The sequence below is a fragment of the Typopeltis vanoorti genome, chromosome 25 (genome assembly GCF_054136105.1).
Source record: "Typopeltis vanoorti isolate ZY-2024b chromosome 25, IOZ_Tvanoo_1.0, whole genome shotgun sequence".
Classification (NCBI taxonomy): Eukaryota; Metazoa; Arthropoda; class Arachnida; order Uropygi; family Thelyphonidae; genus Typopeltis; species Typopeltis vanoorti.
Genome location: NC_143573.1, coordinates 54,490,672 through 54,513,613, shown reverse-complemented (window position 1 = coordinate 54,513,613; position 22,942 = coordinate 54,490,672). Strand labels below are relative to the sequence as shown.

General features: G+C 35.9%; 1 protein-coding gene across 1 annotated transcript in view; it reads right to left on the bottom strand.

The window, feature by feature from the left end:
• The window catches only part of LOC150092754 (short transient receptor potential channel 5-like), a 235,133-nt gene that overhangs the window by 162,929 nt on the left and 49,262 nt on the right, over positions 1 to 22,942 (bottom strand). The window contains exon 4 of the mRNA XM_090414270.1: positions 3,342 to 3,447. Within this exon, the coding sequence (XP_090270396.1) occupies positions 3,342 to 3,447 (106 nt within the window). The remainder of the gene's footprint in view (positions 1 to 3,341; positions 3,448 to 22,942) is intronic.

Here is a 22,942-nt window from a genome sequence, read left to right as displayed (position 1 = left end):
GACATCTACTCTACAATGTGGAAATTAGTCCATGTGCAACCTAATCCCAGAAAGGTTTACAAATCTTTACCATCAAACTAATGCCCAATCTTTCTCACCTCAGTCCTCTCCAAAGTAATGGAGAGAAACATCAATATCCACCTCCTACACTACCTCAAAATAGTCAACTAATAAATGACTTCCAGTATGGATTCCACCAATGCCATTCAACAGGAGATCTGCTATCCTGCTATCAACTATTCTGGATAAGTCCCATGGAAAGGTTTGGTGAATCCCAAGTGATATCAACTGATCACCTGATATCTCCAAGGCTTTCGATGGGATCAGGAATAAGTGCGTATTAAGTAAGCTCCCATCATTCGATCTGTTCCGTGACATCTGCAACTGAGGTGCCAGTTTTCTCGCTGGATGCACATTGTATGTGATAGTGAATGGTTTCCTATCTTCTAACAATGTAACTAATGCTGGGATCAACAAAGTTTTGTCCTCTCACCCACTGTTTTTATTCTATACAGCAATGACTTGCTCCAGTTTACCATCAATCTAATACATTCTTCTGCTGATGACAGTACACTATATATTCCTCCTTCCCACTTGACAAGCCTTGCACCAAACAAACTATCCCAACCTACAGAGCAACAAGCACTGCAAACCTCATTTCTGATCTCCAAATCATTCTATGATGGGCTTGGATAACCTTGTAAATTTCAATGCCTACAAAACACAGTTCTGCCTTATTTTCCACAAAAAAAAAATCCACATTCTCCCAGCCTTACCACTGACAACATCCAAATCTCTAAGCAAGATGAGATTTCTCTCCTTGGGATTACCTTGATATCAAGACTCTTCTGGCATAAACACATTACAACCATTTCCCCCTCAGCATCCAAAAAATTAGGATTCATTTCACTCATCATTTCACACATCGGGGGGGGGGGGTGCACCCAAGAGCCTCCTAAAAATTCTCCATGCAATACAGAAGAGAGCAATAAGACATATAAATGACTTATCTCTTACAAGCTTACTCCAACCACTCTCACACTGGTGTTTAGAATCTACTACATACATCTTGTATAAATATTTCCATGACATGTTAATCAGAACTGGCATCAATAATCACCCCCAAATCCACCCCCCCTCTCATAATAATAATTTAATAAAGAGAGATTTTTTTTATTGGGTCCATACATGAGTGGTTGGTTGGTCAACCTATAGCACATTAGTATATAATTTATTATAATAATTTAAATGATGATAGCTATGGTATGATATAGGAACATACCATAGATATCACTAGCGCACAGATTTGGTCACCTGGGTTTCTTGAGGATGAGGAGGTGGCGGAGAGGAAACAGAGATGAGTGACCAAGATGGTGGCAAGTCTGTGGAATGCTTCCTATGAGAACAGATTGAAAGTGTGTGGGTTGCAAAGTGTAGCTAACAGACAGAAAAGAGAAAACACGATAAAAATTTATAAGTTAATTATTTCTTTTTGTGCTATATTCATTTGATTAAATTTTATTATTAGTGATACAAAAGAATTTTTTTGGTATATGACAAACACAGAGAGAAGTAGGGGCACCCATGGAGATTTTGTATGAATGTGGTCAGTAAGGGTGTGAGAACTATATATTTTTTTTGAAGAATGGTGAATGACTGGAATGGATTGCCAGATATGGTTGTGAGCGCTGACAGTTAGTGAATTTAAGCAGACGTATGATAGGTAATGTGTGAATAACAGTGAATGTGGGCCTACTACAACTTCTGACTGCATGGAGATCCCATAATGATAGTGTTATTAGTATTGATATTACTTCCAAGCGTCCATGAAGTCTCACTGCAGAAGGTTGAATACACATATCACAATAACTATAATACCTTGTCTTAAAGATATTCAGTGTTGAAGCACTCACCACCCATTCTGGCAATGCATTTTTTCTGGCAAATCCACTCATTCACTACTTGCCATATAAAATATTTCCATTTCACCTCCTTACTCACATGAGCTTTGTACAGTGTCTAGGGATGACCTCTTATAATATACAATAATTTCCCTGTACCTCTCACTAACTGATACATCTCAATCATATCTCTTCTTCTCCTCCCTTACAACTTTCACAATGTATCCCCCTTGAACTTCAGTTCTCTATTCTCCAAGATCCCCAGATCATCCCTTGCCTTCCTCACCTCCATAATTAAGCCAAGTTCCTCCTATATGATAAACTTATTCCACCTTCTCTAGCTAAAGTGCATATAACTTTACAATTAACAACACTGAAGTGCATCCCCATTCTTCAGCCCCAAACAACAACTTATTGACCTCTTCCAACAACATTGCATCAAAACTTCCTGACATTCCTCTCCTTAATTTATCATCATGAACAAATGATGAATTATATCATTAATATATACATTAAACAGCATTGGTCTCAGAACATAACCTATGGTATATCCCCACCCTCCTTTCCCTTGTCACCAACCTTTTCAGTAATAGTTTCAATACTAGTTTCAATAATAACAATTTCAATAATAGTTTATCATGTGGTACTGGAGCAAATGTTTTAGCAAACTCCAGATAAACCACCATGTCTCCTCTCTGTCCAATACACTAGTCACTAATAAAATGTAACTAAGTTATTAAAACAAGACCTCTTCTTAACAAACCTATGCTGCTTTCTTGAAAGATATTCATTCTCACTGAATCCAAGTTTTTATTCTATCTTTAACCAAGTCTCTCTAACACCTTCAACATTACACCTGATATACACTGGCCTATAGTTATACATCATTGACTTGGATTCTCCTTTGTGCAATGCCACTATGTTTCCTTACTTCTACTCTTCTGGGACTGTGGCTATTGCCAGACTCTTGTTCAAAACAACCAAGTTAAGCCAAAGAAAATTTTCAATTTGCTCTTCACTGTAATCAAAGAGGATTTCACAATAAATAAATAAATATGTTAATTCACCAGAGCAAACAGACATTCATTGTTGAATCAATGAAATTCATTGAAGTGTGTGTGTGTCTTCAAATCTTGTTGTATCCTTCATTTCCTAGCTATGATGGCACATATGGTTTTTGAATCTGTTCTGAACTAATATTCAAACTAGATCCAAAAGCAGGTTGTCCTGTGAGTTAAAATTCATCGTACTTTTATTTTTAATTACATTTTTCTTCTGGAGATTTTCCTTTAGAAAGAAAAGGACATTTACCTTTTTTAAGCATTTTACAATTTGCTTTGGAACATTTCCTTTTCATTCCATTTATATATGTCCCAATAGAACAAGCAAAGTAAATTTAAGGAGACAAAAGCACATATTATTTTGGAAGAAAGTGCTTACCAATGCCACCGTAGTGCTATATATCGATTCCATCCATCCAGCCAAACTTTTCTTATAGCATCCCAAAGAAACCCAAAGATATATGCTATTATAAGTGGTTCTAAACCTGAAATTATAGTTAGAAAAATTTATTTAAAGTAAAATTTTAATACGTATTTTTAGATACAATACAATACTTTCTAGATTTCACATTTCTATGATCCTATGGGCTATACTGCCATCAACAGGCCTCCCAAGCTGGATAGATCAGAGGGAAGGAACTAATCCTTGAAAAAAATTCCACAAAAGGATACAGGAGATTTCAACAAAAATTGGAAAAGAAGAAATATGTAAAAAAATGATTGGAAGCCAAAGCCTACAAAAAGAGACCAATATTATGGAGAAGGATTGATTAATTTGGCCACATCTAGAACTTTAATAATAAGCAGTACTATGTTATGAGGAAGAATATGCATAAATAAACAAACATGGAAATCTACTGATGAATACACGTTTAATGAAATAGGCTATGTAATCAATAAAAGAGAAGAACTGCAACCAGAATATTCAGAGTTTAAGAGATGTTGAGTGTGATAGTGACCATTTTCTAATCAGTGCGATTCTTAAGGTTAAAATAAATAGTAAATATAACAGTAAAATATACAGTAAATATTTTTCAGCCCATGCGAATCATCTGAGATACAATATTAACAAACTAGAAGACAGAAGAAAATATGAGTGTGAATTTAAACAGAAATATTGAAAAATATGCAGCTGAAAGAGAATGAAAATACTGAAAATATCTGAAATCATATCAAGTATAGCATAAAAGTAGCAGCAGAAAATTCAACTGGAATTCACAAGAAACTACAGCTTAAAAAAGTTTAATGAAGAATGTGAGGTACTACAGAAAAAGAAGACGAAAGCATTTGGCTTAATAACTCAACTGATATTCATGCTGCTCAGAGATACAAAAGAGAGTAAGAAAGCCAATAAAATAATTAGACAAAAGAAAATAATTTTTTTTTATATGAACAGATTGAAGAAATCTAGAAATACTTCATGTTAAATAACCCGAGAAAATTTTTCAATGAGATTCGAAACCAAAAATCAAGTCCACATATGAAAATAACAATAATCAACAATATTAATGGATATGCACTTGCCATTAGAGTTGAAATAGCAAACAGATGAGAGAGTACATTAACAAACTCTTAAACTATGATGAACCTACCGAGAACTTTCAAACTGAATACTTTTCATACCTGTCATACAAAAATATTTAAACCTTCACCACCTGAAGCAGAAGAAAGTATAAAGCAACTCAAAGACAACAAAGCACTAGGTAATGATGACATAGTAGCTGAACTCATCAAATATGGTGGAAATGAATTAACTACACATGTACATAAATTGGTAAATTTATTATGGGGGAAAAAAAAGAAGAGGTGAACTAAGAATGGAATCACTAATCCCTACAATATATAAAAAGGGAAGCAAAAATGAATGTGAAAATTAGAGAGGGATATCGTTCCTGTCAGCAGGCTACAAAAATTTATCTAACATTACTAAAAAGAATCATACCATATGCTGAAGAAAATATAGGTGAATATCAACCAGGATTTTTCGGAATCCTGTTTGATATTCACCAGTTGACAGTTGACCAGATTTTTATACTAGACAGATACTTAAAAAAAAAAAAAAAGGCATATAATCAGCAGGTCCATATTTTATTTATGGATTTTATAAGAGCATATGATAGCATTGATAGAGTTTATCTAATATTCCCCTTTGGGGAATATTAGATAAACTGGGAATCCCTTATAAGATATTACATATGTGGCTTGTTAAAGAGAGTAGAGAGCGAATGTGCACAAAATGCAGGCAGTTGGAGGAAATAAGTACATTAGATATATCGATATTCGACTTTGTTGCTCCAGGAACGGGGAATGAATGTAGGATGACAAGTAGTGTGATAGGAGAGAATGAGAAAATAAAGTTGATAGTGTGGAAGGTGTGAGTGACTGTGAAAGTTTAGGAGATGGTTTTGTTTGGGAGAGTGAATTTAGATTAAGAGTGACTGAACTGCAGAGGGAGATAGATGAGTTGAAAGAGGAGGTGGAATGTCTTGTGAATGAGAGCAGAAGTATGAAAGATAAGATTAGGAGAATGGAAGAGATAAATGCAAGGTGAATCAGAGTAGGAGAGAGAGAGAATTTAGGGAGTATGAGTGAGAGGTATGGGGGTGCTAGAAGAGGAGAGAATGGAAACAGTAGAAGAGAGGGAATGAGAGAGAGATATGGGAATGCTAGCAGACGAGAGGATGGAAACAGTAGGAGAGACGGAATGAGAAAGAGATATGGAAGTGCTAGAAGAGGAGAGAATGGAAATGTTGGAGAGATGGAATGAGAGAGAGGTATGGGAATGCTAGAAGAGGAGAGGATGGAAACAGTAGTAGGAGAGACAGAATGAGAGAGGGATATGGAAGTGCTAGAAGTGGAGAAAATGGAAACAGTAGGAGAGAGGGAATGAGAGAGATGTGGGAGTGCTAGAAGAGGAGAGAATGGAAACAGTAGAAGAGAGAGGTAAATGAAAGAAGAGGAGAGAATGGAAACAATAGGAGTGAGGGAATGGTAAGAGGTATAATGTATGGCGACTCAATGATCCGTGGTGGTCAAGATAGGATGCGTGAAGAGTGTTTGCCAGGAGGAACAATAGAAAGGGTGGCTATGGCAATTCAGATAGGTGAAAGGGTGGATGAGATGATTGTGATGGTAGGAATGAATGACTTGAGTGGTAATGTGAGTCAGGCAGCGAGAGATATGATATTTTTGCTTGAGACTGTACGGAAGAAGACAGAGAGAGAAAAAAAAACGTGTGCGTGTTGCCTAGGTATGATAATGATGAGCTGAGCAGAAGAGCGGTGATATTGAATGGCATAATAGCAAGAATATGTGACAAGAGAGGACTGGTATATCTGGATGCTTGGAGTGCGTTTGAGGAAAGAGAGGAATTGTATGCGAGAGACCATTTACATTTGAATGAGGAAGGACGTAGGCATCTGGAGAGATTGCTGTTCTGAACGAGTCGGTGTGTCCCAGGGAGGATGATAGCAGGGGTGGCTTCTTGTGGGAATGGATACTTGGGAGAAGGGAGACAATGTCAGGTAACACTGAGCCAATGTAGAGTCTAGAAGGGATAATGCTGGGTATAGAAACAATGGCATTTATATGCTTTATACTAATGCCAGGAGTATCCGGAATAAGGGAGAGGAATTGGCGGCGCAGATAGCATCAGCCTGGCCAAAAATTATTGCGATCACTGAGATGTGGTTGACAGAAGGGGATATAACAACAGGAATAGAAGTCGCTGGGTATAGCATTTTTCATCAGGATAGAAGGGGAAAGCGTAGTGGTGGGTACTGCTTACGATAAGTGATGACCTATGTCCTCTAAGAGTGGAGAATTTGGAAGTAAGTGAGACCAATGATTTTGAGAGCGTATGGTGTGAGGTAGAGGTAGGCAAGACAGAATATTTAGTGGGGTGGTGCTACAGACCCAGGAACACAGAGGATGGTGACCAGGAGATGTTTAGACAGCTAAGTTTGGCAAGTGCAAGAAGAATGATTGTTATGGGAAATTTTAACTTCAGTAGTATAAATTGGAGAGAATAAGATGCATGTAGCAATAGGGAAATGGAATTTCTAGAATTCTTGAGGGACAAATGTCTTAGGCAACATATAACAGAGGGAACAAGAGGTTCAAAAGTTTTGGATTTGGTTATAGCATCAGAAGAGTTGATAATAACTGAGTCGACGTCTCTCCCACCAGTTGGAGAGAGTGACCATATGGTGTTGACTTGGAAAATGAATAGACATGCAGGAGTATCAAAGAGATGGGAACTTATGTGGAATTATAAGGCAGGTGATTATAATAGTCTCTTAGAGGTCAACTTCGGGAAGTTTCATGGAGGGAGGAATTGGAAGGCCGGGATATCACTAGTGCGTGGGAAATTGTGAAAGAATATTTGTTATCAGCAATGGTAAGTTATATACCACGAGTGAAGAAGAGGACGCAATTTGGAGTAAAGTGGATGACAAACAATATTAAACAGGAATTGCATGCGAAAAAGAGGCTATGGAAGAGATATAAGGAGACAGGTGAAGAGATGCATGAGGAATATAAGACACAGGCCAGAAGAGTGACTAGTGTGGTAAGGAAAGCGAAACTGGAATATGAGAGGAGATTGGCCCTAAGATCCAAAGAAAATCCTAGGGAATTTTTTAGCTATGTGGCCAGTAGGAGGAGAAATGACTGTGGAAGAATAATATTGTGGGATAAAAATGGGAATAGAGTGACTGATGCAGAGGACATAGTGGAATTGTTCAATGAACACTTTATTGGAGTATTTCATCCTAGAGGAGTCAGTTTTAATGCTAGAGGGATAGGACTGGTTCGAGGTCTGGAGGTACAGGAGGAGAGTGTGTTTCAGATGTTGAGTACTCTGGATGTCAGTAAAGCTGTTGGACTGGATGGTATTTCACCATGAGTTTTGAGAGAATGTGCTAGGGAATTGACAGTGGCTTTAACGTGGCTTTTCAATGAAAGTCTGGCTTTGGGAAAGGTGCCCAGGGAATGGAAGGAAGGTAAGATAGTGCCATTGCATAAGGGTGGTAACAGACTTGAAGTGTCTAATTATAGGCCAGTCTGTGTGTCATCAGTAGCTGTTAAGATCTTTGAGAAAGTAGAGAGGGACCGTATACAGCATTGTGCAGATGAGGGTAATGTTATCTGTGAGAATCAACATGAATTTGTGAAAGGATGCTCTTGTTTTAGCAATATGCTAGCCTTTTATAATAAAGTTACAAGAACATTAGATGAGGGAAAGGCATATACTGCAATTTTCTTAGACTTAGCGAAGGCATTTGACAGGGTGCCACATGATAAGCTGATATTTAAGTTGCAGCACATGGGTCTGGATGTCAGATTGGTCAACTGGATTCAGGATTGGCTGTCTGATAGGTATCAGAGAGTTGTGTATGGTGGAGCAGTTTCCAGGAGGCAGAGGGTTACAAGTGGGGTCCCACAGGGCCCAGTACTAGGACCTATATTGTTTAACCTTTATATCAATGACATAGCCAGTGGATTGCAGGGGGATATTCAGTTGTTTGCGGATGATGCGAAGCTGGGAAGGATTATTAGTAATAGTGCAGATGTGGTAGCCCTGCAAGAGGATTTAAAAAAGCTAGATAGATGGGCAAATGAATGGGGATGTCAGTTTAATGCAGCAAAATGTAAGGTCTTGAGGTTTGGGAAACATCGATGGGATGCTGCATACTCTACGGGAGGAGTTATACTGGAGGAAGTAGGGGAGACAAGAGATCTGGGATTGATGATTGATAGAAACCTAAAGTTTAGGGGACATATTGCAAAGGTGGTGAAGGTAACACAGAGGATTGCTGCTATTATGAGAAGGACACTGACCTGCAGAGATAACAGGGTTATCATTCTGTTGTATAAGTCTCTGATCAGACCACACTTGGACTATTGTTCTCAGATTTGGACCCCAGGATTTGAAGGGGATAAATTAACTGATGACAAAGATGGTTTCAGGACTGTACAAGGATAATAATGAGGATCGGCTGAGAGAATGTGGACTGCAGAGTTTGGTTGATAGAAGAAGGAGAGGTGATATGATTGAGACTTTTAAACTGTTGAGAGATGGTTACAGGGTTGACACTGGAGAGTTCTTTCGCTTGGTTGAACAGCGGGAAGGAGTGATGACAAGAGGCAATCCCTGGAAATTACGAAAGGAAACTGTGAGCAAGAGGGTAAGGAGTGGTTTCTTTGTGTGGAGGGTGGTTGAGCCGTGGAATGCATTGCCTGATGAAGTGGTGGGAGCAAGAACGGTCAGTGAGTTTAAGGAGTGGTATGATAGACTTTGTGTTTCTCAGGGAGGGGGACCTCCCCTCGATGAGTCTTGACAGACTTTATGTCTTAGGAAGGACCTCCCTCGATGAGTCTTTTGACTCCTTGGAGGCCTGAATAATAATAATAATAATAATAATAAGATAATACATTTAAACTGCTAATAATATGTTACATTTAATAATATGTTTAATCTGCACCACTGACAGCCAACACATGGTATTAACTAATGGAATTGGATCTGAACCTTTTGCCATTAAGACAGGATTGAAACAAGTAGATGCACTTTTGCTATTTAGCTTAGCTTTGGAAAAATGTATTCAAGAAACCGTAAAAGATGATATTAATATATACAGCTGACATATTCATAGTTAGAGAAATGCAGAAGACATTAGAATAACATTCAGAAAACTCAAAATTTCAGCTGAAAAACATGGGATTACAAATCAACTGGAATAAAACAGAATATTTAAAAGGATGTAAAAATCTCAATGAAGGGGAAAATAACCAGTTAATAATTGATAACCTGAAATTTAAAAGTGCCATTTCCTTCATATATCTTGGAAAATTTACTCAAGATAATAAAATGAATACAGAAATATAAGCTAGAACATACCCCCAATAGATCTTATCATTCACTGCATCATTTATCTCCTTCCAAAATTCTGTCAAGCAGAGATAAAACAGAAATATACAAGGCAATCATTAGACCTATTAGTTTTAAATGGAGTAGAAACAGATCAAGATGCAAAAGCATTGCAGATCTTTGAAAATAAAATCCTCAGAAAAGTCTATGGGCTTGTAAGAGATAACACAACAAGTGAATGAGAAGAAGATATAATCAAAAACTATGCAAATTCTATAGATCTCCCCTTCTATCTGATGGAATCAGAGCTTGCAGATTGAGTTTGTTTGAGCATATGGAAAGAATGGGTGAGGAGAGAATAGCTAAACATGCATTCCAGATGAAACCTGATGAAAAGTGACCTAGATGACCTGCAAGAGTTCAAGTCAGAAAGAATGGAAGATGTTGGTATACATGCAGCAAAGAACCTAGGACATTTAGCAAGCTAAGGAAGAAGAATACCTTGTGGATAAAACTGATGGGACAGAAAAATAGATAAAACTATAAAAGAAAAAACCAAGCAGAGTTCAAAATGCAGGAATATATAGGAAACGCAAAGTATAAGGATCACATTTCTTAAATATTTCGTAAGTGGAGACATATGAGATATTTATGTAAGAGGAAGAATGACTTCGGAAGGATAACTTAAGTGGGTACTGATGGTATTGAGGTGACAAAATCAGATGTAATAGTCGAGTTACTGAGTGATCACTTTTCAAAAGTCTATCACCCAAGTGAGGATAACTCTATACCTGTAGCAATACCTAATGTGAGAATTGAAGCTAAAGAATTAGAGGTATTAAATATATTGCAAAATTTAAATGCAAACACTGCTGTAGGCTTAGATGGAATATCAGTGAATGTGCAAATGAATTGTCAACCCCTTACTTGGATATTTATTTAAGTTTGAACTCTGGTATGGTCCCTAGGGAGTGGAAGTTAGGCAAAGTGGTTCCTTTGCATAAGGGTGGCTCTAAAACTGCGGTAGTTAATTACAGACCAATCACCATCTCAGGAGTAGTGGTAAAAGTATTAGAAAAGTTGGTTAAAGACAAAATTCAAGAATGGGTGGATCCGGATATGATACTCTATAGAGGCCAACATGGTTTTGTTAAAGGTAGATCTGCCTTAGCAATCTATTAACTATTCATAATAGAATAACATCTGAGTTGGACAAAGGAACTGGCTACACAGTGGTACTTCTGGATTTTGCTAAGGCTTTTGACAGGATACCCCATAGAACACTGTTACGCATATTGGAGCAGATGGGAATGGATATTAAATTGGTGATATGGATAGGAGAATGCTCAGGGAGAGATACCATAAGGTGGTGTATGGAGTCCAGAATGAGGCAGGTGACCAGTGGTGTGCCTCAGGGCTCTGTGCTTGGGCCAATGTTGTTTAAGTTGTATATAAATGATATAGGAAATGGCTTAAAGGGAGATATTCAGTTGTTTGCTGATGATGCAAAGTTGTGTAGCGCAATAAAAAATCAAGCTGATGTTGAAAGTTTGCAGGATGATTTAAATAAGCTGGTAAAATGGGCAAAAGATAATAGATATCAGTTCAATTTGGAAAAGTGTAAAGTCATGCATTTTGGGATTAAAAGATTACCAGCTGTGTACTACATTGATGGAAAGGTACTCCAAGAGATTGATGAGGCTAGGGACTTAGGAGTGTTGGTAGATAGGGAGATGAAGTTCAGAGGACACATTGCTAAGGTGTCCAAGATTGCACATAGGATTACTTGGTTGTTGAGGAACACACTGACATCCAGAGATAGAGATTATTATTCCCCTTTATAAAGCATTGATACTTTCACATTTGGATTACTGTGCTCAGGTCTGGTCACCTGGATTCCTTGGAGATGAGGAGGCTGTGGAGAGGGTTCAGAGAAGAGTGACCAAGTTGGTGAGTGATATAAAAAATGCCCCCTACATTGATAGATTGAGAGCTTGTGGATTACAGAGATTGGTTGATAGGCGAAGAAGAGGGGATATGATAGAAACATTTAAATTACTGAAAGGTTTTTATAGGATTGATGAAGGGGAAATGTTTCAGCTGTGTGATAGTGATGGAAGAACAAGAGGTCATCTCTGGAAATTAAAGAAGAGTGTGGTTAAAAAAGGTGTCAGAACAAGATTTTTTGCCTGGAGGGTGGTGAACGAGTGGAATTCATTGCCTGACTTAGTTGTGAGCTTTTCGTCTGTAAATGAATTCAAGAAGAGATATGACAGATATTGTTTTTTTAGTTTGGGTCTCCCGCGATGAGTCTACTGACTTCATGGAGATACCCGTAATAATAATAATAATAATAATAATAATAATAATAATAATAATAATAAAAAATATATTTAAGCATTTGGGAGGGGGGGGTAATACTTTGGGATTCAGAAACTAAAGAGTTTCTAGTGCATCTTTTGTCACATATATTTCAGTGAGCAACTTATGCTTTATTTTAGCTGTTCATGTTCTGTCCATGTACTATATCTGGTCAGGGTTACACACATAAGAAGCAACTTACAGAACATGACATAATATGATGGAAATATAAGCACAATGAGGAAAATAATCATAAGAATATTATGATATTTTTCTGAGTCACATATTTCTCACTCAAACAAATAAATGAAAGACAATAAATAAGAGATAAATAAATAACTGAAAAATAAAAAAAAATTAAATACATGAAAAATAAATAAGCAATAAATAAATAAATAATATAAATAAAAATGTAAGTAAATAAAGAAGATATTTATTATACTGTATATTAACATATTATGTTAATATACAGTATAATATTAATCTTGATGAATATGATGAACATGTATCCATATTCATCAAGATGAATATGACACATGTTTTCCTTAAATGAATCAAATTTTATCCTAATGCTATAACATTATTATATTCTTTGGTGGCGTAATGGGTTGTATTTGAATGGCTTTGGAGTGAGTGCACTGGAGAAAGTGTTACTGGATGAAAGCAAAGTGTGTGATGCATGCATAAGATAAGCAAGAGATGAAGCAAAAAAGATGTAGCAAGACTGCAGGAGTGACAGAGAATGAAATTGTTGTAATGCAAGATTTGATGAAACAGTTATTGAAAATAAAAACAAAATGAAGAATATATGGAGTGATGTTAGATGTTTAGTGGAAACTAATGAAAGTGTGCACGAGAATAGAATGAAAGAAAAAAAGAATAAAAGAGGTGACGAGTGATTCCAGGATAGCAGTTTTTCAATAGCAGAGAGATTCCATAGTTAGAGGATAGTTAATGAGATCCATAAGGTCCACTAACTAGGAGGAAGAATGAGTAGGATAATTCAGGCATTCAACATAAGGAAGAAACGAGCAAGAGAGTTAGTGGTGATTGTGGGGACAAATGATCTAAGTAAACATAACGAGCATGCGAGGGCAAATATCAGGAGGTTATTGAGAAGAGTAAAAAATAACAGTGTAGTGGGAAAGGTTATCAGGGTGTTAACGAGATATGACAATGATGAGTTATGACAGAGAGCCAAAAGAATGGTATGCTAGTGGAGCCGTGTGAGGAGAAGGGAGTACAGTTTGTGGATGTATGGCATGTGTTTGAGGGAATAACAAAATTATACAGGCATGATGGGTTGCATTTGAAGGGCTTTGGAGTGAGTGCACTGGGGAAAGTGTTGATGGATGGGAGTGCAGAGTGCGAAAGTACAGTGTGTGATGCATGCAAGAGATCAGAAGCAAATGAAGTGAAAAATCAGGAGTGCTACTGAAGAGACAGAAGTGTTGGCAGTAAAAACAGTAGTAGTATAAGGGATGAAGAGAGAATGGGAATGCAAGAGGAACAGAAAAATGGAGGGAGCCACAGTGGACAGGAAGACATGGCATAGGGAGAGTGGATGTTGAAAGTGGAAGTGAAAGTGTGTGGGTTGAGATATGGGTGTGGAACTTGAGACTGAGCAGATATATGTGGTAAGTGGTGATAAAGGTGATTTGGCAGGTGGGTGGAGATATCACAACCAACAAGTGCTTGGATATGACTGTGTATAGACCTAAAAAATGAATTACTGTGTTTGTTTACAAATGCCAGAAATATCAGAAATAAGGAAAATGAAATGGTTTCACTGATTGAATTTATTCGCCCCAAATTCATTGGAATAACGAAGATGATATTCTAATGGGAATAGAAATGGAAGGAGGATACAGTATTTTTTACAAGGATAGAAAGGACAGGAAGAGAGTGGGGAGTACATAGCAGGGGAATTATATCCACATAAGGTAGACATGTAAGAGGGGAAATAGTGGGAATAGTTATGAAGCAGTGTCGTGTAATGTGGAAGTTGAGAGGAAAGGTTCACGGACAGTTCATCACAGGAAAATTCATTGTGGAAAAAATTCACTGAAAACATTATTCGCTAGAAAATTGAAATGATATTGCACCGATATCAATATATGAAAAGTAAATGAAGTGCAAGATAAATTTCAAAAAATATAGTTTTTTATGTATTTATATTTGTTTAGATTTTAATTAGATTTTCATAATATTTTTATTCTTATAAAATGAAAGTAATATATCTATTGATCGATGAGTTTCCTAATTTCTGTTTTGTTGTAATTTTTATTCATTTTAACCTGGTTCAGAAAACCTGCTACAATTCCATGACCAAACATGGAAACCATTCAAGCCACTTCAGGCCTCCAATAAGTAGTGCTTATTGGAGACCTGAATATATATATATATATATATTTTTTTTTTTTTCAATAAAGAAGACTAAATATAAAATTTCTGAGTGTTGTAAAATATTAGTATTGGAGGAAAAGGTAAAGACAGTATTGCACCCCAGATGGCAATTTAGATTATGCTGATTTACATAATGATGATAGGATTTATGTAATTTTATTATCATTTTCTTTAATATAATTACTCAAATGTGCACCTATGATCTTAAACTGGCTCTGTAAACAATGAAAGATAACAGCATACAACATATCTTTCATATATGCAGGAGAAGTGCAAATATTTTCAAAATACACATGTATTCAATAACCAAAACATGTCGCCTTCTGAATTAGTTCAGATAAAAAAATATATAACACCCAAATGTGTCTAAATGCATAGAACAGAAAAATAGTGAACAGTTAGAAGAATAAATATTCTTAAATATTGTGTCCTTTCTTCTTAACTATTCTTAAATATTTTATTCTCCCTAATAACTATTCTAAATATTAATAGTTAGAATAGTTAATAGGAATAATAGGAATATATAAACAGTTAACTATAAATATTAGTTAGATATAACTGTTATCCCTAAATATTCTCAAATATGGTGCTTTCTCCCTATCCATCCTATCCCAGTTTTGTAACAATTAATAGTCCATCTACAGAGCCTGTAGTAAGAAAGAATATTAATAACTTTATATGAAATAAAACATTTCAGAAAGCTAAATATAATTGAAATATTAAATAATATATAAAATATTTCTTTTTTTTTTATATGGGAAATATTTCTTTTTTTTTTTTTCATATATATCCACGAAGAATTTTTGTACGATTAAATTTCACACAATGAATTTTTCCCACAATTAATTGTCGGGCAATCAATTTTCCCATGGTGAATTGTCCAGACATGGACAGGAAGACATATTTAGATGAATGGTTCTATAGACCAGGGAATGTGGAGGGTGGTGATGAAGAAATGTATAAACAACTTGCATTAGTGAACCAAGGAAGGGTAATAGGGTAATTATTATGAGTGATTTTAATTATCATGTATATATTGTAATGAAGAAATAGCATTTGGGAATAAGGAAAATGAGTTTTCCGAGTTCTTGAGAGATAACTATCTCAGGAAGCATGTAAAGGAGGGCAGGCAATGTCGAGAGTTTTAGATCTGATCATTTCATCAGAGGATGTAATTGTGAGTGGGGTTTCACACTTTCCTTCAGTTGGGGAGAGTGATAATGAAGTGATCACCTGGGTTGAGGCTAGCCATATGCAGACTTCTGTAAGCAAAGAATATATGTGGAATTATAAAGCTGGTGATTATGACAAGATTAGGAGACAGCTTGGAGCTATAGCATGGAATGAAGAGTGGAGTGGTAAGAAAATAGATGCTGCTTGGAAAATGACAAAGAAATATATAACAGTATCAACATGTGAATGTATTCCGAAAGCAAAAAGGCTGAATAAGATAGGTGTAAAATGGATGAATGAGGAGCTTAACCATAAAATCTGGAAGAAGAAGAAGGTACTTTGGAGGAGTACAAGATGAATAACGGTAATAATCAGTTACACAAAGATTATAAACAACAAGCCAGGAAAGTGACTCGGTTAGCAAGGAAACCAAAAGGGGAGTATAAACACAAATTGGCAAATCAGGCAAAGAAAAACCTCAGAGAGTTTTGTAGATATGTGACAAGTAGAAGGAAGAATGATCATGGTAAGATGATGATAATGGATGATAAGGGTAACTATTATTATTATTACGTGACCCCTCCAGGGAGTCCAAAGACTTGTCGAGGGAGTGCACCTACTCTACAACTCTGTCTCCATCAATCAATCCACAAACTACAACAAACTGCAACTACCATCATCATCTACATCAATGCTATCTACTGCCCACCACTAGTATTTTCACAGACAATCACAAACATCCATGCCTACAGCAGGATTCGACCCTGCAGCCTTTTGGTTGGAGAGCAGATATGCTAACTACTTGGTCAAACAGGCAGGTGCAGAAGACTGTGCCGAAGACTGCTGCAGAAGACATTGTTGAGATATTCAGTGATCAGTATTGGTTGTTGTTGTTGTTTCATCTTCATCAGGGTGGTGGAATGATGAGCAACTTAAATATAGAGGACATAGAAGAGGATAGCTTAATTGTGAGTGAGCAGAAGGTATTTGAGGAAATAAATAAACTTGATGTCCATAAGGTGATAGGATTTGATGACATATCACCATACATCTTAAGGCATTGTTCCAGGGAATTGGCAGTAACATTATAGATTCACCTATAATTCACACAAATTATAGATGAATCTATATATCTGAAATTGTGATGAAAGTAGTGGAGAGATTGGTGAGAAGTAGGATAGAGAAATGGGTTGATAACAGCAGTATTCTCTGTGGTTATCAGCATGGATTTGTTAAAGGGAGATCATGTTTTACTGACTTACTTATGTACTACAAGTTGACAAATACCTTGGACAGAGAAGATAAATATACAGAGGTACTTGGAGTTTGCAAAAGCTTTCGATAGACTGCAACATGACAAACTGATACATAAATTGAAATAAATGGGATTGGATAACAGATTCTGAGTTGGATTAGTGACATATCACCATACATCTTAAAGGAATGTTCCAGGGAATTGGCAGAAGCATTATAGATTCATCAGAAAGCATTATGTCATTGTCAGAAAGTTGTATATGGGAGACAAGTATCCTCAAAGAGGAAGGTCACTAGTGGTGTATACTGCAGGGATAAGTTCTGGGACCACTGTTGTTCAATTTGTATATTAATGATCAGTGCCGGCACTAGGGTCTTTGTCGCCCGCATGCAATTTTTATCTAAGCGCCCCTGTAACGATCCGGGCGTGTGTGGTTCTTTTACGACAATAAAAATGTAAATTATTTGAAATTTCTTAAATAAATTTTGACAGAACAGCCACACGTTGGTTCGCTAAATGTAACAAACTGGGAGTGTTGACTAGGCAGGATAATCGTTAAAAACCCGAATATTCAAAAAATTCTCAAAAGTTAAAGCAAATTTTGATAAAGCCACTTCACTTTAATTGTTGAATATAATGATACAGGGATTATAGCCTTCTCACTGACCCGAATCGCTAACAAAATTAAAATGAATTTTAATTAAAGTTAAAATTTATTTGAACTAAAGTTAAAAAATTCTTGCATTTTACAAGTGACTAAATTCTTAGTCACTTGTAAAAATTTCTTAATAATTTTTATAACTGGAGCTATCTTTTAGGAAAATAAAGGAAACTCAAGATAGATGAGAAAATAAGAAAATAATTCAGAAATAATTAGCACATTTAATATAAGTATTCAAAAAATACAATCTTTACAGAATAACAGAAAATAAATTAAATTACATAAATATACTTGAAATTTTTTAAATTAAAATTTTAGGGTTGTTGATTTCATATTCACAGAATTAGAAATAATAGTCTTAACATCTAATTCTGCACATATATCATTTTCAATAGCCATTAATGCCAAACTAATAAGCCTTTTTTGTGACATACTTGTTCTTAAGTAGGTTTTAATCAATTTCAACTTGGAAAAGGAATGTTCACTGCTTGCTACAGTAACAGGTAAGGTTAATAGTATTCTTAAAGCAACTGAAAAGTTAGGGAAAGATAAATTATTGGACACAATAATAAGAATATCGAAAGGATTTTAAATATTTAAATTATCCTTCCAAAAAATATCCCAGAAAGCACATAACTCGTCATATTGTTCTATTGCATTTACATTTTTACTGTTGCTGTCCTTGAAGAGAATCTCTAAATCGTCACAATTTTTTTGAATCTTTGTTATTAATTTGTAGTAATCTATACAAGAAATTGAAATTATCATAATATGTTTTTAGTTGTTCAAAACATTCTATTAACGAACACATTGCAACGTCTAGAAGTGTATAAAACACAATCACTCTAAATTTATCTTCTGGCGATTGTGGTGTTTCGTCATGATGCTCGTAGTCAAACTGTCGTGTCTACTTTCATCATCGAACTTCCGTACCAGTTTTAAATTCTTGTTCTCCATCCACCTCTTCACTCAGTTCTTTTGCCGTTTTTAGAACTTCTTTAAAATTTGTATCTGATCGATACTCTTGTAAAAATACTTTTAAGTTTTTGATAGATTCTAAAGCAAGTATAATGTTCATATTTTTGTCTTGAAGCATTTTACTCACAGGGTTTATTCTGTTAAGTAAATCATGCCAAGTTATAAGAGAGCAATAAATTTGTAGACCTTTATTTTAGCACATAATGTTTGAGCTTCATGCTGAGTTTCTTTATTAAAATTTTCATTATTTAAAATTTCAAAAAGTGCATCGTAAATTTCTCCAAACTGATATCGTAGAGGGCGGATTGCATTAATTTTACTTTCCCATCACGTTTCTAATGGCTGTTTCAATGTCAAATTTTTTACGAACTTTAAAAGGATTGCCCGTTTGTGAGAGAATGAAAAGAAATTGTATATTTCTTGAAAAGAAACTAATTGTATCTGCATTCACTTTGGTTGCATCGTTAATGATTAAATTTAGAGTATGAGCAGCACATGGCACGTAAAAAGCTCTAGGATTTTTGTTCAAAAGCCAATTTTGGAGCCCATATTTTTTCCTTTCATATTTGCCCCATTGTCATACCCTTGACCTCACGTCTTCAATGGGAATGTTCCATTTTTCCAGTTGTTCCATTATTGTTGCACATAAACCACATCCTGTGGAATCTGATATATCTGCAAAACCTAAAACGTTTTCACTGATCTTGACAATTCCATTGTCACAGGAAACAAAGCGAATAATAATGGTCATTTGTTCTGTTTTACTTGCATTAGGTGTGCAGTCTAAAATTATGGAATAATATTTAGATTTTCGAATTGATAATAAAATTGTATTCCTGATTGCGTTACTTAAAGTTTCCATTATTTCATTTTGACAATTGTATTCCTGACTGCGTTACTTAAAGTTTCAATTATTTCATTTTGACTGTCTTTACTCAAATAGTGTACTCTATTGTTTCGTTGTAGGGCCCTTTCAACATGATTTTCTATAACGGGATCAAACTTCCCAAACAGTTAGACTAATTTTAAAAAATTGCCGTTATTCCTTTCATATAATTTATCAGATGATCCGTGAAAAGCTACAATTTGGGCTACCAAAGAATTTTATAATTTCAATCAAGCATTCTAAAACACTCGTCCAATGTTCCTTTTCCATTTCATACATGCTTTGAGTCTCTGGCAATCAATAGTAGTTTTGTTTTTAAATTTTTATCGAGTTCCTTCCATGTGTTGTTAAATTTTTCATGTGAGTTAAACTAGTCTCATGTTTATGCAAAGTTGTATTTACATTTCTCCAATCGTTATAACCTTCTACAAGACTACTTGATTCAGTAGGTGCGAAAAGTTTGCAACAAAAGCAAAAAACAGAATTTAAAGTTCTGGAATAAATGAGGCATGTTCTTGGCACGAGCTCCCCGTTTTCCATTTTTCTATTATAATATGTGTTGTCAAATTTACGACCATATGTATCTCTGGGATATATTATATTTTTCTTTTGAACAGGCTCCATTTCAAATAAAACGTAATTTTTCATTAATATTTTCCATTCACCTGGATCTTCTAAATTTACAGAGACTAACAATGTGTTAGTGTCATGGTCAACTACAACTAAATCTTCTCCTGTTTTACACTTAAATCATGCGTCTTGTTCAATAATACTTTAATGCAAACTGGATGATGTGCACGGTTCGTCAACTCTGGTTTCTGATGTATTGAGTTGGTTACAATCTGCATCAGAGTATTTTAATATTTTAACAAATTTATTAAGAGCCACAGTTTGTTTCTTCATATCTGCTTCTTTCGCAGCATGATGCTTATGATTTTGTGCACTGGATAACTTTTTTTTAATTTTTGATTCAATTTCTATTTTATACCCACAAGAAATTATTACACAACACGATACAGAGACGAAATAATAGTCTGCACTGCGCTACTGTCAGTAGACTCTTGTTGCTAGGTAACTAGTCATATGATATAACTGGTTACCTAGCAACAAATGTTTTGTACGAAAATTCGTTTCTGTGCATAAAAACTGTTCACCATTTAACTTTAGATAGACTGCAGTAGACACAACATTCTGCAGGCAAGCATTTAGCCTGCTCTCACTGCAAATTTGTAAACATACAATTTATATACAATTTTTTTAATTTTTATTTAGTGTCAGTGTATCTGGCCTTATTTATTTTAATATTGATCATTCTAAGAATTTTTTGTTTTTATGATAAAAATGAACTTACGAGTACCCCAGCAGTGGTGCCCCCTTCGTAGCAGTGCCTGCATGCTCTGAATGCCCACTTCCGCCGGCCCTGTTAATGATATTGGGATGGGTTTAACTAGTGATATGCAGCTGTTTGAAGATGATGCAAAAGTGGGAAGAGTCAAGCAGATGTTATGGTCTTACTTGAATAGATTGCATGAATGGGCAGATAAGTGGAACTGTCATCTCAATGTTTCAAAGTATAAGGTTTTGACATTAGGTAAGCAACAATGGGATGCAAAGCATACACTTGGTGAGGAAACTAAAAAATTAGAGGAAATCAGAGATTTGGGAGTATTGGTGGTGGACATGGACCTGAAATTCAGGGTCCACATTACACAAGTTGTGAAGATGTCACATTGGATAATGGCAATGATGGGGAGGACCCGGACATGCAGAAATAGAGAGGTTTATGATGCCATTCTTTAAGGCCTTGATCAGGCCTCATATGGACTACTGTGCACATATTTTATAACTGGGTTTTCGTGATGATGAAGATATGTTGAAAAGGCTTCAATGAAGATTACCAAAGGTGGTCAGTGGCCTTTAGAATGTGGAGTACGAGGACAGATTAAGAGAATGTAAGTTGCAAAGTCTCATGAATAGGAAGAAGAGGGGAGAATATGATTGCGACATGTAAGCTAGTCAGGGATTGTTACCAGGTTGTCCTGTGTAAGAGATGTTTCATAGAATGGGAAATGGGGGATATTAGGAGAGGCCACTGCTGGAAACTGTATTATTATTATTATTATTATTATGCGACACCTCCAGGGAGTCCAAAGACTCATCGAGGGAGGGCACCTACTCTACAACTCTCTGTCTCTACCACTCAAATCCATCAACTACAATTAACCACAACTACACCAACGGCATCTACTGCCCATCACCACCACCACTAATATTTCCACAGACAATCACAAACATCCATGCCCACGGTGGGATTTGAACACACAGCCTTTTGGCTGGAGAGCGGATATGCTTACCACTTGGCCAACCAAGCTGGCATATAAGGAGGGTGTGAGCAGAGGGGTGAAGAGTAAGTTCTTGGCATGGAGAGTGGTTGGTGAGTGGAACGCATTGCCAAAGTGTGTTGTGGATGTAGACACATCTAATCAGTTTATGATATGGTTGGATGAGCAGTGTGTGCAATAGTGTATACCTCCTATGATGAGTCTCTCACTCCTATAATAATAATAAACTTTGTTGAAAGTTTATCCACTTACTTATACCAAAGAATAAAGATGCCAAGAAGTTATATTCTTGGTGTAATCCTTTATCCACGTGCAAGCAAACAAATTTTGCACATGAAGTCATTTCATGATTTGGCTACTGGTACATAGAAGCTAATGACTTCCCATTGATTGCCTTAATATCCCATAATGCAATGCACATATCCTTAAGGACATGTATAATGCTTTGCATTATGGGAAGGGCCACTACCTACACAAGTTTCTATCTTTATGAGATCTTATCAGTGGGAGCCAGACCGATAAGTAATTCCAAGGCTGAAGTAATGAAAAAGTGATATTTTCATATACAAGTAGTCAAAAGTTGTCACATCTTATTACTACAATACTCTGGATTAAAGATAGATGTGGAAAGTTTTTCCACTTGGTTATACTATAAATTAAAGATATGAAGAAGTTATATTCTTGGTTTAATCCTTTATCCAGTGTAAGCAACCAATGTTTGTACATGAAGTCGCTTCATGAATGAGCTACTTGTATATAGAAGCTAATGACTTCACATCAATTGCCTTGGTATCTCATAATGCAATGCACTTATCCTTATGGACATGCATTCTTAACTTCTGTATTACTTCAACCTTGATATCATTTATGGGTCTGGCTTCCATTGATGAGGTCTCAATAAAGATAAAAAACAGTCTGGATAATGGTCCTTCCTGTAATGCAAAGCATTATACATGTCTGTAGGGATATGTACATTGCATTATGGGATACTAAGACAACTGATGTGAGGTCATTAACTTCTATATACAAGTAGCCAAGTCATGATGT